Genomic DNA, 16,351 nt, shown 5'->3' on the forward strand with positions numbered 1-16,351 from the left:
CACATTCTCCTTGGGCCTCACTGTGGGACAGGAGCTCTAAAGGCACTAGAAAGTGGACTTCTCATCACTGCTTGGCTTATGCTGCAGTGTGGGGTCGAGGGGAGGAACCCAGGACCCCAGAGGCAGGAAGACAGGGTCCTAATTGTGCTGTTGCCACAGGCTAGCTGCGTGACCACGGACCCACATCACCCGTTTTCCTTTATTCTCTCTGAAGAATCACAGTGAGGATCAAGATCTCCAGATCCCTCTTTGCCTTTTCAGAGGCACTGCTTGTGAGAACGTGACAGACGTGGATGTGGATGTGGACACAGAGGATCTGGGCCCACAGAATGACGTATAACCAGCCCTGGGTAGGGTAATGCTGGCCCTTCCCCAGCTCAGCACCCTGGGCACACTGAAGAGGCGCCTTGTGTTTCTTAGCTTACCCATCATGTTTTCTTTTATTCATCTTTCTCTCAGTCCCCACTGTCCCACGTCTGCCCCCACCACCCTGGGTCCAGAGCCCTCCCTCCCTCCATCTGTGGGCAGGGCCTCCTTCTGAAAAAGGCGGATCCTTAGCCCCAAAGGGGTGTTCTGCCCTCTCCACCGATCCCCCTCCTCCCGCACTCGTCTGGAGGCGCCTCCCAGTCAGAACTGCCATCTCTCCTGCCTCCCCAAGCCCTAAGCTCTCCGGTGTGGACTGGAGCCTACGTGCACTATTCTCTGGAACTTTTGGAGAGAGGAAGTGTGATGATCCCCACCCACCACAGGACTGAGGTCAAGGGCGTTCTCTGTAAAAAGAGACTTTCCCTGAGGGTTCTGAGGAAGCATGAGCAGGAAGAAGAGGTTGGACACTGGGGGAACGTGGGGAGTGGGCGGGGACGCTGAGTGAGGGGGTTCCAGCCAGTGCCCCTAGGCCTGCAGTCACAGACATCCTGACTGCGCTGAGCTCTGTTCAGCCTTGGTCGGCAAGTTTGGCGGCCTCCAGTTCCAGCCTGCGGCACAGTTCCACGCGACCCCTCAGGCGCGGCTGGGCGACGAAGCGGCCCCGGGTGGTGGCTTCAGTAGAAGCCCGAGCATCCAGGGCGCGCAGCAGGCGCGGCAGGTCGTGCAGCAGGCGGTAGCGGGGCAGGGCGCGCAGGGGCGGGGGAATGTCGCCCTTGGCACAGAGACGACTAAAGTAAACCAGCAGCAGCAGCGGGCGCGGGGCGGCGCGAAGCAGGGCGCGCAGGGGCGCAGCGCGAGGATCCGGGCCGCCCGTGGGGCTGGGGCCGGCACTGCTCCACAGAAGAACCACGGTGCCTCGCTCCCGCGCCACACGTGCCCGAGCCGCCCAGAGCCACGGCAGGGGGCCCACGCGTGCCACCCGTGTGCCCTCCCAAAGGTCCACGATCACGTCGCGCCCGCCGCCCAGCGCGGCTCGCAACAGTTCAGCAAGTGCTCCCACCAGGCGCCGCTGGGCCTCAGACTCCGCCACGTGCAGCAGCAGCACCGGCGGCGCTCGTTCGGGGCCTGGGGGCGGGAGCAACAGATGAGCAGTGTGGGGGGCTAAAGGAAAACCCAGCCCTCTCCTCCCAGGCCTCAGGGCTACCTGATAGGGTTGAACTTCACCCCCCCTCCACCTTCCCTGTTCCTCATCTGCGCCAGGGTTGGGTACCCAAGGCAGCTTTAGTCTATAGGGCACCTTTGGGCTAATTTAGATAAAGGTGCCCTGGAAGAGGCAAGGGCCAGGGCGACAGGTGCAGCGCAAGCTGCATTTCCACCCCACTTGCCTCTTGCCTAGAGACGCCGCAGAGAACTACCGGCAGAGGGACCTTTGTCCTGCTTTAACCATCTCTGCCCACTAGGGGGCCTAAGGCTAAAAGCCTTGGTAACAGGACGGGTGCGCACAGCAGGGAGGAGGCTCTTTGGGAAGGCATCCTGGGCAGGGGAGCAAGGAGAGGGCAACTGGCCTAGCAGCCAAAAAAGTCCCCAAGTTACCTCCCAGTAAGCTTACCTGACAGTGGACGCCGGCACGTGAGAACCAAAACAACTCCTAGTAGAGTGGTGAAGGCCAGCAGTGCCAGGATCAAGAGCCCCAGGCGTCTGTGAGAGACTGAGTCAAGCAGGGTGAGGCGAAGCCCAGCTCCTCAGTGCCCAGCCTCCCTCTCACTCCCCGTCCCCTCCCAAGAACTCACCATCTGGACACAAGAGGTGCTTCCAGGCAAACTGGACATCTGACCTCCACACCTGAGGGCACAGAGCCCCCCACCCTTGTGAGCCAAGGTAAACCCTCCTCCCAGGGGAAGCTGAATGAGGTGGGAGGATGGAGAGGGGGACCGTGGAGAGGGCATTCTTGTAGCACAGGGTTTGCGCCTGGGCCAGCTTTGGCAAACTCAGAAAGTAAACCCAAAGCGGACCAGGGCACCCAAGAGGAGCTGGAGGGGCACAAGTCCCGACTGAAGTAATCAGACACCACTGAGCTCCCACACCAATTACCACATCTGAATGTGGACACAAAGCACCAGGCTTTCTGAGTTTTCAAGAAACGCCGGAAATCAACTTTTAAAAATATGACGTCTCCCACTAGTTAAATGGTGACAACTAATTCCAATTTTGAACACTGTGCTAGCCAAATCAAACATTTTTACTGACTGGATTTGCCCCATGTGCCACCTGTGGTGTAGATGCCAGGGGTGTGTATGCAGAGTGAGGGCAGAATTCCTTACCAGGACACAGCCTCCTGGCCTCAGGAAGGGAACGATGAGGTCTAGGGTCACTGGGGTTGAGCCCTGAGTCTGTGGGAATGAAGAGCAGAATGACTGTCCCCACAGAGGCAAATCTGGCTCTGTGCAGCCCCTGAGCCTTTGCCCAGGTGGTGTTCTTCCCTTCTCCACGCCACCCCCACTCAAATCCTACCAAGCTTAGGGCCAAGTGCCACCCCAACAAGAAGCCTTCCTAGGCTTCATTCCCAGATCCTGCTGATCACTCCCAGATCTGAACTGTGGCACAGATACATGTTAATCAGGCACTCATCAACAAACATACTCTGAGTACTGACTCTGTACCAAGCCCTGAGGAAACAAGGTGAGCACAGACATTGGTTCTGTCCTCTAATAGCTCACAAACCAGGAGGTTAATCTCTGCCCTGCAAACCTGGAGGGGCAGCTTGTCCACTGGAAAGAATGTAAGTTGTAGAGTCAGGAGACCACAGCTAGCGAAGTCAGCCTTAACTCTCCCTTTGTTGTTCCTAGCAGTGAGATCTTTGCATCGAGATAGACTACCTTCCTCCTTGAGCCTCAGTTTCTTCATCTGTGTATAATGGATAATAATCCTTATTTCACTGGGTTACTGAAAGCCTCAGATGGGAATATGCAGGTGGATGCCGTTTACAGTACACAGTGCAGTGTGTATTCATTTGGTAGTAGTGCTTATTTATTACACGATAGGCTTCTTACGGGCAGAGGCTGTGTTACATGATTTTCTTATATCTCCCAGGGCCTATTACAGAGTGGGAACAGAGCGGGCACTGAATAAATGCACGCTGAACTGACGGCCCTCCGTCTACAGGCAGGATGTGGCTTCACCCTGTGTTCTGGGCATTGGTTAGGGTGGATCAATCTCCATTCTTTGGAAACACCCTCCACCCCCTGCCCCAGCCCTTCCTCAGCCCCCATTCTCCAGCCAGCTGTGAGCGGGTATGATACTGTGGCTCTCAAACCATGGTTAAACTCAATGATGTTCCCAGCTCACAGCAATAAAGGAGTCCTTGGATATAGCTCCCTATTTTAGGTCATCCCACATGATTTTGTCTTAAATCTATAGCATTTACTACCATCTGTCTGCTTGGGAGCCCTCAAAGACTATAAAACAAATAAGCTGCATGTGAATAAGAAAGAACTGAAAAGAGCGAGCCATGCTTAGTCAGCTTGGTGCTGTGGTTTTGCGGATATATTTGATGGTGGTTTTTATGTCAGATACACAGAAGAGAGTCTGCTAGTTAGCTGTTTTTAGTTCACATGACAGAGTTGAATCTGTCAGTGGTTCACAGTATTCTGCAAAGAGCACTTCAGCTTCCTGGGGTTCTGTCTCCCAGAGACAGAGAACTCCTGCCCGATGCCTTGTGGAGGCAGGCAGGGGTGTGTGGAGGACAGCTGGTTCAGGAGAGGGCATCAGTACAAAATGTGGTGGCAGTTGGAGTGGGTCAGAGAGCAGCTGGGAGTGAGAGGGCCAGCCTCTTGCCTGTTTATCCTTGTTGGTTCAGAAATGGAAAGGCCTAGAAATTGCTCCATCGAAGACTCCACTGACTGGCAGAAGAGGCAGCTGAATACAGGCTTATCAAGTCATTAAATCAGCAGATGCTGTAAGTCAGATATTTGCTTGCCTCTCCCTGATGTGCTCTAATCAATAGGTCCCAGTGGGAGCCAAACCCTGGCTAGGCCATACCTGGCTGACGCTGTACACGGGGGGCACCACGCTGTCCTGCCCCAAGCCTGGGTGGTTCCAGGCAGCACTGAAGGTGACATGCGTCCTTGAAGAGAAGTGAAGGACCACCTGCTGGGCCTGGGTATCCATGCTCACATTCCAGGATGGAGCTGCTGTGGAGGGGGGGACGGGGGAGAGCGTCAGGTGAGAGATGATGTTTTTGTGGGAGGTTATAGGAGCTGGGCTGCAGTTGACAGAGAAGTCTAGGGCAGGGATAGAGTTTGGCTTCACCACAGTTGTGTGAGGGTGAAATGGTGAGAGAGGGGTCCCAGCCAGGGTCACTTATTGGCTCACCGAATGTCCGGTGGGGGCATTCAACGTGGCTGCTGTTTCCAAAAGAAAACTGAGAAATCCAAGAATGGCAAGTCAGCAAGCTCCAGGCACCATGCACACCCTTCCCAGCCCCTGTACTTCAAGGTACATGCTGGTACCTTGAAGCAGAGCTGGGGATGCAAGTCCACTTTCTCTACGACATACCACTGTGGGGGGAGAAGAGAGTTGAGAGCAGGGCCCCAGGCCCTAGCCCTGCTCGCCCAGGCCCTAGGAAGGCCTGACTCACCCCCTCTGACTCTCGAGCCATGGCATTGGGGAGGTCTTCGCAGAGGGTCGGCCAGCCCCGCCTCTGGCACAGGGAGGCCTCCAGCTTCAGTGGGCAGCGTAGTGTCACGGCCATGACCATCTGATTGTGCTGGCTGTGGTCAGTGAAGTTCATTGACTCCCAGAAGTCTGAGCCATCTGGGCAGGCAGCAGGGGCAGAGAGTGAGGCCCAGGAGGCCTGAAACTGATCCTGATCCCCAGGGCATCAGAAGATGATATTTCTGAAGGAGCTTGGTACAGCCATGGTCTGCCTAGGTGATAAAGGAGCATGCCGCTTCCAGCCCCTCCTACTACCTTTTATATTTAGCTATCTCCTCTCCTTCTTGCGCCTCCCTTCTGGCCAACTCCTTGCTGCTCCCCAAACTCAAAATCTTCATATCTTTTCTTACATTCCTCTCAGAATTAGGAATGCTTTATCCTCCGTTCTCTTTTTTCTAAATCCTGCCCTTTTTCTGAGCCCAACTCAGGTGTCACTTCCTTTAGGAGACCTTTTCTATTCAACCACCATGGGCTTCTCCCTCCCCTGAGACAACCATCATGGGCTTCTCTGTCCCCACAGGTCATGCCCTATAGCCTATTCCTTAGTTACAATCCTGCTGTGGACCATAAGCTGCTTGGTGCTACTCATCTGTCATGTTTGAGCATCCTGTCTCTGCAATTTGGGCTCAACAATATGCATAGATGTCACCAACCACTTTCACATATAATATTGAATTCCAGTCTCATAAGGAGTTGGAAAGTGAAGCAGGGCAAGTATCATTATTTCACAGATGAGGCTCAGAGAAGAATGAGTAGCAGAGCTGGGATATGAGCCCAAGTCTTCTGATCCACCCTCTTAGTACACTGACTCCTGGGGTGGATATTTCTGAACCTCCCATAGTGCCTAGGACAATGTTCAACAGTCTGATTTAGCAGACACGGTAGTCCATGACTTGCCTCTGCACTAATTCCAGAGAAAGTGCCTCATGCTTTCTGCGGACTTCCTCCCATACCAGTGTAGAGGGTGTGCATGTGCGTGCGTTTGTGTGTATGTACGTGTGTGTGGGAGAGAGACAGAGAGAAGGTGTGCGTGCACAGGAGTCACATGAGCAGCACTCACAGGCTTCAGGCTGGCCCTGGAAGGGACATTTTTTGCGCCTCACGGTGTCCTCTTGCAGGTAGGATGCCTGTGGGAGAAGGGAACAGGGATGGAGGTCAGAGGACTGGCTTTCCCGACATCACTCAGACTTGAAACTCATTTTGGCTTGACTTTGCCTGGACACAAGTTGCCTGAGCTGGCTGGGCACCAAGGAGGGGCAGCCGTGTGGGGTGCAGGCCAGGGTGGAGGCGCTTGGGGAGGAACTCCGGACTATAGGAGCGAGATCAGTGAGGGAGGGGTTGAGTCCTCTTCTCTGGGAGAGGAGAACCTAGCCCCAGAAAGAGGCAAATCATGAGGTCCATGTTCCTCAACTTCTGCCTTCCCAGGTGTCCATTCTCAGCAATTCCCAAGCTGCCAAGTGCCCTTCCAGGCCTCTCCCCTCAACATCCAGTGGTTGTACCTCTGGCAGGCGCTCCTCATTACATGTCTCTGCCTGTACCTTCCCTTTCATCTCCTTCCCAGTAACAAGGCCCCCAGACTTTTCTGTCTAGCCCAGAGGAGCCTTTTTTCAAAAATATATTTATTTATTTGGCTGTGCTGGGTCTTAGTTACAGCACGTGAGATCTTCAGTTGCAGCATGTGGGATCTAGTTCTCTGACAATGGATCAAACTCTGGCCCCCCTGCATTGACAGTGTGAAGTCTTAGCCACTGGATCACCAGGGAAGTCCCTTAAAAGAAGTCTTAATGCTAGGCCCCCTCAGCCCTACAGGCAGAGGAGGAGGACTGCCATGTAGGGCTAGTGGGAATGGCACTTCTGGAGCCATATGCAACCTTGCAGTGGCCATGAGCCCTCACCCTAATGGCTCAGGACACCCAGTGAAGGCAGCTGTCTATTCTGCTCTGTGGGTAGGCTGAGGCTGGGTCTCAACAAAAGCAAGCTGGGTTTGGGTGGGGCTGAGGTTGGAATCACCCCCAGGAATATCCCATGATCAGCAGGACACCTCCACCCCTGACCCAGTGTGAGGCTCATTGTTAGGCTGGCACCAGTCTCCCCCAGCATCTCATTAACACCAGCCCTTTTAAAACCGGACTTAGTGGAGATACACTTGACCAACTGTGCTGTCTGGGTGGCCTAGGAGTGGAGCATGGACCATCCACACCTTTCCCTCTGCTTACCTCGATGCACAGACAGGGCAGAAGGAATTCATAAGGCAGGTCTACAGTGTGGCTCCCAGGCACAATTTTCTGTGGACAGTTCAGCAAAGGGAGAGATGAAGAGGGGGCTGAGAAAGAGCAGAGGCACCCTGGACAAGGGCAGGAAGAAGCTGGAACTTACCCACCATACATCCTGCTTTTCCTCTTATCTGAGGCTTATTTCTTTCACTGACAAATTCCTTCTCAGGGGGGTCTCTGTCCTGTAGTCTGGCCATCTGCTCTAAGTGTCTCAATACATGGAATAGGGGGAGGGAGGAGTTGGGGAAAGGAATATACATTTATTGAGCCCCTACTGTATGCTGGGGAGGGTGCTAGGTGCTAGAAGCACCAACTCAATGCATTAAATACTAGCATCACGATGATGTTGGGAGGCATCATCATCATTTTAAATGTGGAGATCTGACGGACTTGGGTACAGCATCAGTCCCTGCAAATGGCTCCAACTGTATACAAGAGTATCCATGACAACTGGAGGTTGAGGTGGGATGTCAGGCCACAGGCTGGGAGAACAGGGGACATCTCATTCTCTGAGGAGCAGTGACAAAAGAGAGCGAGATTGAAGGGTATCAAGACAGATGTAACCAATTTATTACTTTCTCAGGGAAAACAACTTCTTGGTGGAACTGAAAAGGCAACCTGAATCTCACTGAGGGTCACTGCACTGAGGTTAAGTGCCATATTCCTCACCTTGCTAGGCATTCATGGTTGTCCCAGATCTCTACCCCCTCTTCCCTTCCTCTCCTGCCAAGAGACACGGCCCCCTGCCTTCTCTCTCTAGTTCAAAGTCTTCATGATAGGCACTTCAGACTTGTAAGAAGTCTTGGACAATTACCATTCCTCTCTGGGCCTCAGTTTCCTCATCTGTACAATAGGTAGGTCCTTTGGTTCCGGCCCTGTATGATTTGGCTTTATGGGCAGATGGCACTGCATACCTGGGCATCGAAGGGATGGCTCAGGTCCTCACACTCCAGTGCCCACTGGTGGCAAAGACGCACACTGACCTCTGGGCCTGGAGGAATGGTCACTTGAATAGTCCTTGTCTCAGGCAGCAAGTCAAAGGAGAACTCAGGTCCTGGGGAGAAGGGGGATTTGGTGGCCTTGTCTCTTGGCCTTAGCACAGGCACCACTACTTGGCTCCACTATCTCCAGTCACACGACGTGCCTACCTCCAAGCTTTTGTGAGCCGGATCTGGAGAGACCTTCCCCTTCCTCTGGATCTACCGGCTGGGTTCTTTTGGAGCGTAGCCCCTTGTGGGAGCTATCTGGGGAGAGGCTGGAGTTGTGATGGCCCTTCTCAGACAGGCAGCAGCTACTCAGCAACTTCCTCTGCAGGCAGACAGCAAGGTTGGCCTCAGGGCAGAAATCAGGAACTCTGGCTTCTATTCCTGTCTATGGAGCAGCCCGGGGCACGACAGGCAAGCTGCTCAACATTTAAGCTTTAGTGTCCCTAACTGTGTAATGGACAGAATAGTCTACTTCAGCTCCACGCTTTCCCTCTCTCTTGGATGACTGGAGAACAGAAGGAGAGGCCAGAAAGGGAAGGGCTGTAGGGCATCGGGCAGGGCTGGCATTGGCAGGGAGAGTACCTGAGCAGACGCTGGCATCCTGTGTCTCCTACAGAGCCAGAACTTGTAAGACTTTTCGGATTTCTGCACTAGGAGGCGGAGCCAGCCCCACTGAAGCCCTGCACAGGGAACAGCACACTTACTACCCGGCCCTTCGCAGTCCCTCCCCTATCGGAAGATGTGACCTGGTGCTGGACAGTCAATCATTTTACATCAGGGAGGGTAATGATCCCAAACGTCTACAGTCCTGAAAGTTATGATACAACCAAAGAGAACTAATTTCTTAAGTAGAGAAAAATCTATGTGTATACAAAGATTCATAGTAGCATTATTTATAACAGTGAAAAATTATAAACTGTCGATTCTTAAGCAGTGTGTGAGAATTTAGTATGTCCCAGGCACTGAGGTAGGCAAGAAAAATGTAGAGCTGAATAAGATCTGTCTGTTCTTTCTTATAAGACAGATCTTGCCTTACTAGAACGTAGTAATAGTAAATTCATAGAACTGAAACATTTTAATCCCAAGAACTGGTACCAGCTGAAAGGAGAAACACCTTCACCAAATGATACAACAGAACTTATCAGTAGGCACAGTGTGCTATTTCAGGATGGCTGAAGTCTCTGCTGAGGTTGGCAACAGGACTAACATCTCTTTTAGTGTGATACATCTCACTTGGCTCACCCCCAATTCCCCCAATTCCCATCTCCTCTAAGAATGGCCCAGAGCGCTGTTTCTCATACCCGAGGGACCCGACACCAGATGCAGACACCAGCAGTGGGGACAGTGGCAGCAGCAAGCACACCAAGGCTTTGGGGAGAGGTGGGGGGCCGGCTGGATATGGTGAGGAATCTGGGCAGACCTTCCTGTGACAGAAGAAAAGGAAATCAGACAGTAAGGTCCCAGGAGGTCCCTTCTGCCTTAGACAAGTTGGACTTGAGGCTGAGCACTGCCACTTACACCCTGGCTAAGTGACTTGAGGCAAGTTACAGACTCCTGTAAACCTCAGCTTCCTCATTCATAAAGTGGGGCTGCTGTCAAGCTCAAGTAAGATAATGTGTAGCAAAATACCTTGTAAAGCAGAAGGTACCGTAAAATAGCAAGGATCATTGTACGACTGACTGGTGAAGAACTAGTCAAGGCAGAGTGCCTGGAGATTTACCTGGCTCTCATTTAATCCTCCCCACAGCTCAGGGACAACAGTTTTCATTGTACAATCATTTCTACTCTGCTGCTGTACCCCTCAGACACCGTGCACTGCCCGAAGCCATGTGTGGAGTATGTGGCAGTATTGCAATGCAAATCCAGGCTTGTCCTCGCTCTAAACCCTGTGCTTTTCCCTTGATATATGCCACTTCTTAGGTAGAGAAAAAAAAAATTAGAATGGAGGAAACAGGGAAGGGGAGCAGGGCAGGGAATGAGACTCACCAGTGAAACTGCCATCCTGAAAGCACAGGGCCAGGTAGGGAAAAGAAAGGACAGAAGTAGAATTAGCAGAGGTTCTCACAGGGGTGTTCTCCCTGCTTGAGACCCGTAAACCAATAGCCCATCCACTCCGGCTGTCTTCTTCCCAGCTCCACCCTGCCCAGGCCCTCGGTGCCCTGGGACTATGGCTATCACTTCAAGATGGTGTAGAGGACACGCTGATGCTGCGATCAGAGCTTAGGGACCTGGGTGGTAGGAAAGGACAGGCCGGAGAGTGGGGAGTGTTATGAGCCTGTGCGAGCCAGGTGTCCCCACCAGCAGTGGCAGGCGCACCTTACCATGCGGGAGGCCAGTAGACAGCGAGTGCTCCAGCGGGGAAGGAAGGGGCAGCCAATCCCAGCAGAGGCAGACAGGCCAGTGAGCAGCTGGAGAAGAGGCAGGAGCAGGGCTGCCAGTCTGGGGCTCCCCATGGGGTTCCGTAGAGTCAAGGCGCCCAGTGCATGGCTGCACGGCCCGAAGGTGGGCGGCAGGGCCTGGGCCGGCTTGCTGCGCAGCAGCCGGGAGTGCAGTGCCAGCAGGAGCCCTCGCCTCAGCCTGCCCCTGCCCCGCCCTGCCCCAGAGCTCCTCCTCGTTCCCAACCAGCCAGCCAGGCCACATTCCTTCCCCAAGCGCAGGGACTGGGGAACATCTACCCCTCAGAAAACCCCGCTCCCCTACCTAAAGGGCAAGGGTGCTCTTGCTCTGGCAAAGAACAGGAAAGAGGTGGGTATACGGCTAGGGGGTGGATGGCAGGTTGCATCTACTTAACCCCTCCTACTCCTGCAACACCCTGTGGATGGCACCTGCCCCTTAGCAGCTCCTGGACTTGGATCTCCCCTGGACACACGCTTCATCCTCTCACTTAGAGGGCTGACAGAGCTATCAAGCACTTCTGTGCATCGGGTGCTGGAGACAGAGGTGACTGAGCACTATTTAGAGAACAAGAAAGCACTATAGGAGGCACATAAAGCTCACGTGTCCCCCAGCGCACCCTGGCCCTAGCCGGCTGACTCTCAGGATTATAGAGTAGCTTTCTGATGACCCACTGGCCTGTTCTTCTGGCTCTTCTGCCAAAAGGCCTCCAGCTCCAAGGATCCACTAATCAGTACAGTCTGCTCAGGAGGCCCTAGAGTTCAGAGCTGAGTGCTGGAGCAGAGGGAGCGGGCCCCACGCACTGACCTGGTTTCCTGTGGTTTCCGATGCTGACGAGGCTCTGTTCTCTGTGGGGTCCCTCCCCGTCGTCCCACGGCTTCCTCCTGCTCATGGAGCATTTGAGCTGCTTCAGCTCTCACCTTGGTGACACACACAGTGGAAAAAAAGTTGGGGGCACACCTACTGGGTGAAGGTACCTTGACACTGTTATTAGCCCTCTGTACCTTTCAGTAGCTTGACCATAGCTGTCTTTAGGCCAGTTCTAGCAAGTTTCTAAGTCTTCAGGCCCACTGTCTGAAGACCCCCATTGTACCCATTATCCTAAAAATACTAACTCTTGAGTTCCTTAGAAAGATCTTTTCTTATTCTTTATGTTTCTCCAGTGCCTAGAAGTGGATATCATGAAATAGGTGCTTTGTAGTTGGGTAAATGTAAACTATGATGTTTCATCTAAGCAGCTTATTTCACATTTCATATGTGAAACACTTTCAGAGCTGATTCTCTTAACTATCTTACAAGACAGGTAAGTGAGAATTAAGGAGAGAAATAAGAAGCAGAAAAGAGAATGATTTGGTCAAGGTCTCTAAGCCCAAGGAGCTCCAATTCTGCCAGCGTCTCACGGTTCGTTTTCTACCATCCTTAGGGCCTCTCCTCCCACTGCCTCATGCTCCTCTGCTCCTGAGAACTTCTAAGGGCCTGCCTGCCTAAGTTCTTTTGGCCTTGGAGCCCATCACTGCAAGCAAACTGCTAAGATGTGAAGGGAGAAAAGGGTGGTATGGCCATACTAAGGCTTCCCTGATAGCTCTGTTGGTAAAGAATCTGCCTGCAATGCAGGAAACCCCGGTTCGATTCCTGGGTTTGGAAGATCCCCTAGAGAAGGGATAGGCTACTCACTCCAGTATTCTTGGGCTTCCCTGGTGGCTCAGATAGATTACGGAGTCTTCCCCCTAATTTTTCACTTAGCCCACAATGGTTTAGATCTATACAGATAATGTGTTTTCTAGTGCCGGGGACACCAAGTGAGAAAGTTGGCTCCGTTCTCAAACACTTTTCACTTTTGACTCCTTTTATCTTCTGGGCTTTCCGGTTGGCTCAGATGGTAAAGAATCTGCCTGCAATGCAGGAGACCCGGGTTTGATCCCTGGGTTGGGAAGATTCCCTGGAGAAGGGAATGGCTACCCACTCCAGTATTCTTGCCTGAAGAATTCCATACACAGAAGGAGCCTGGCAGGCTACGGTCCATGGGGTCACAGAGTTGGACACAACTGAGAGACTAACACTTTCATGTTCATCTTCTGATTCTCACAATGAAAACATTTAACATTTGGTTAATTGTTCCCTGACTCTGGCTAAGGTATGGGAGGAGAAGTGGAAAAGAAAGAACAGAGACACATATACATACATAAGAAAGGGAAGAAAAAGAGTGTGTATAAAAGGCAGAAGAGACAGAAAATAAGGGAAAGGAGGGAGAAAAGGAGGTCTATATTTTTTTGTTTTGCTAGTTCATTTATTGTGGAGCCTTTCCCAAAAAGGAGTTTAAAAAGTACAGTGGGTGAATTCCAGCACACCCTGGGGAAGACCAACATTTTGCTGAGCTCCTACCATCAGATTCTGGGCTATGGGCTTGGCCCACTGGTCTATAACCCCTGAGGTCAGTCTTACCAAACCATCTTACAGGCTTGGGAACACCAGGAAGATTAAGTAACTTAACCAAACACAAAACGGAGAGAGGACTCACCCCCATGTCTTTCTAGCTCTTTCTGTCACAACACACTGCTTTAGGGAGATCTGTGGTTTCTGGGCCTTGTAGTCCACAGAAGTACTAGACTGAACGATGTGATGAGTTGGCAGGGTTAACAACGTGGGGTAGGAAATCATAATAGATGCAAAGAATAAAGGATACGTATGTCTTATGGGAATGAGTTATCAGTGATCAGATTTCTAGGGGAGTAGGGATTGTCTAGCAAGTGTCAACAAGGGAGGAGCTGGAATCCTTCTGTGGCTGGAAAAGGAGGTGGCCAACTGGAGTAATGGCAACAGTGGTGTGTGGTAGGCCTGCAGCACTAGGTCCTATCCTTTTAGAAAGTGGCCAAGGCCTGTCTCACCTGTGGTTTGTGTCTGAATGAGCTGATCCAGACTTCATGCTCCAATAACCTTTACTTGGGGACCAAGCCAGGTGCTCAGGAGGTCATGGCAGGCCTTGATGCGTGCTCAGGTAGAGTACACTGTGGGGGCCTTGGACAGCTGTTTTTCCTGACAAAGCCTTATCCATGTGTGGACTCTGGTCAGACAACTGCAGCAGGGTCTCTAGGCTTTTCCTGTAATGGCAGATTCCCAAGATCTGTTGAGGCAACTGTGCCTACTATCAGGGCACCCTGGGCAAGAAGGCCCAACCAATTAGACCAACAAAAACCAAGAGTACACAAGTGTCCCTTTCTTACTCCTGCTCTTCCAGAAGGAATCAAACTCCAGAATATGGAGGCAAGAAATTATGCTTAAGAGAAGTGGCTGGGACTTCCATCATGAGAGGGAAGCACCAACACTGCTCATCACTGGAAGGGATTTTGATATTTATTAAGCTAAGCACATACTACGGCTTACACAGTTTTCCCAATGACTCGGCAGTGGAAAATCCGCCTGTGATGCAGGAGACACAAGAGACCTAAGTTCAATCCTTGGGTCAGGATAAGCCCCTGGAGGGGGACAGGGCAACCTCCTCCAGTACTGTTGCCTGGAGAATCCCATGGACAGAAGGAGCCTGACAGGCTACAGTCCATGGGGTCACAGAGTCGGACATGACTCAGTGACTAAGCACGAGCACATTTTACATACATTACTGAACCCACACAACCACCATGTGTGGTAGATACTATGATCCCCCATATATTAGATCAAACACCGAGGCTCAAATCAAGGCAAAAGGAAGCAAAACGTCTGGCTAGATTTGAGTCAGTGTAGTATCAGAAACTGTTTCTCCACTATACCACACTGCCTTTCCCACAGACTAGATACTCACTAAGGGTACTTCCAATGCCTACATCCTCTAGCTCCATAAGATCAGGGATTAATAACCATTCCTCACATTTATATGGTGCTACAGAGAGTTCTTTAAGCACTTTCACAAGGCTTTTTTGATCTTTAAAACATTCTTGTGAATTAGGCAGGGCTGATCTTGGTATGTGAACCTGCTGCCTTTTGATCCAAATACAGTCCTCTTCCCACTAAATCAGGATCCTTTTCAAAGGGAATCTTGTTTACTTCAGGGAATACTACAACCATGAGGCAAGGGGGAAAAAGTGATTGGAGAGGCCCGAAAAGTTAGAATCCTAACAACCCAACAAGCAGAAGACTAAAATTAACCAAATGGGTTTTTTTTTGGTTGTTGACACTAATTTCCATGAGTCTTGAGAAGTGCTCCAAGACTGTAAAGTACCATTCTAATAATCAAATAAATTTTATACTTTTAAAAAATAAATTATTTATATCCCGGTTCTTTGAAAATTAGCAGTCATTGCCTGTGCACATAACTCCATTATCCACTCATTTACGTTTGCACCTCTCTGCTCTCCAAATCCTACCCGTGCATCAGTCTAGTTCTTTGTTATGACTTTAGTCTACAGTAGGACAAATTATTTCACTCAATAAATTCAGAAAGCACACTATACATTAGCTACTAGGGGTGAGAAAAAAATGTTAGTAGTTCTGTCAATAGAAAAGATAAAATTAAAGTGACATGTGAATTTAAAGAAAGAACCCTTACTCCTTGAACTGAAGTAACCAGAAGGCTCCAGAATTACCATATAAACTAGGTCTCGAAAGAGAAGTAAATAGTAAAGAAGTAGAAAAGGAAAACTTTTGTTTTTTGAAAGGAAAATTTTGAAGGAAATTGGGAAAACATGGAACTGATACGGGGATTCATGAGAGGTTCTCCTGACTGAGACAGACAGTGTGCGAGGGTATCAGGAGATAAATCAGGAGTGATGCACTGGAACCACACTTTGGACATGTCTGAAAGGGATTAAGGAATTTTGGTTGTTCAGAAAACAAGGGCACAAAGTAAGGGACTTGATGATTCGGAGCTGTGCTCTTGGTATACTCATCAGCACACAGGGAGGCAGAAAGAGAAATGGATATGAGGTGGAAGGCAAAGAGTTAAGTTCAGGACACACTGAGTTTGTCAAGATAATCAGGACGTCTAAAACTTACGTACACAGAAGTACTGCCAGTACCTAATAGAGACTGAATACATAGAATGTTTATAGAACAAAATGACTCTGGAGGGCAGGGATCCACAGTTAGAATCTGGGTGTCATCCAGACATGATAAAGTCAAGCAGGTAAGAGCAAAGGGACACTCATCTTTCAAGCAATAAACATTTACAATGTGTCAGACTTTAGGAGGTTTAGTTCACAGATCTCTTCCCCACATCCCTTTTACACTTATCTGCTCCACACCATTACATACTGTGTTCACTGGATGTTTCACAAGGATATTATGCTTCATGGATATTGCAAATTCCCTATATGTAGGACACTTTAAAATTCATTTGGAAACCATAAAACAGTATTACACACATAACTGACACTATTAACACTGAATGATAACCATTAATATCCAGTCAAAAGACAAGCCCATAACCCAAGCTGCATAAATGAGAATGGACCATTTTACAGGTGGAGGTTAACCTTATGGCGCATGGTAGCTCCTGCCCATCAGTTGCAGGGTTTCAACTATGACTTAGGTTCCCTGTGCCCAGTTCACTTCCCTGAGGCCACTGCCAGGTTTCTCAGGGAGCCTCTACCTACCTCCGAGTGCTTAAGGCCATCAAACAACACACTT

At 50.8% G+C, this 16,351-nt stretch overlaps 1 protein-coding gene across 2 annotated transcripts; it reads right to left on the bottom strand.

Moving 5' to 3' along the window:
• Window positions 1–407: 407 nt before the first annotated feature.
• On the bottom strand, window positions 408–16,253 carry IL17RE (interleukin 17 receptor E). 2 transcript variants are annotated; one of them, XM_070776225.1, is made up of 18 exons: window positions 13,618–16,253; window positions 11,540–11,652; window positions 10,660–10,746; window positions 10,325–10,340; window positions 9,640–9,762; window positions 8,921–9,018; window positions 8,501–8,660; window positions 8,267–8,406; window positions 7,296–7,364; window positions 6,140–6,206; window positions 5,003–5,178; window positions 4,875–4,922; window positions 4,738–4,786; window positions 4,405–4,556; window positions 2,688–2,756; window positions 2,157–2,208; window positions 1,976–2,074; window positions 408–1,491 (listed from the first exon to the last, which is right to left on the bottom strand). In XM_070776225.1, exons 3-18 carry the CDS (start codon window positions 10,660–10,662, stop codon window positions 935–937), a joined length of 1,878 nt encoding a protein of 625 aa, XP_070632326.1. In that variant the 5' UTR covers window positions 10,663–10,746; window positions 11,540–11,652; window positions 13,618–16,253; the 3' UTR covers window positions 408–934. The 2 variants fall into 2 exon arrangements, with proteins under 2 accessions (XP_070632326.1, XP_019840332.2); XM_019984773.2 differs by lacking the exons at window positions 11,540–11,652; window positions 13,618–16,253 and having other exon boundaries at window positions 10,660–10,915.
• Between the last annotated feature and the right edge of the window lie 98 nt (window positions 16,254–16,351).

This window comes from Bos indicus, chromosome 22, assembly GCF_029378745.1.
Source record: "Bos indicus isolate NIAB-ARS_2022 breed Sahiwal x Tharparkar chromosome 22, NIAB-ARS_B.indTharparkar_mat_pri_1.0, whole genome shotgun sequence".
NCBI classification, from domain to species: domain Eukaryota; kingdom Metazoa; phylum Chordata; class Mammalia; order Artiodactyla; family Bovidae; genus Bos; species Bos indicus.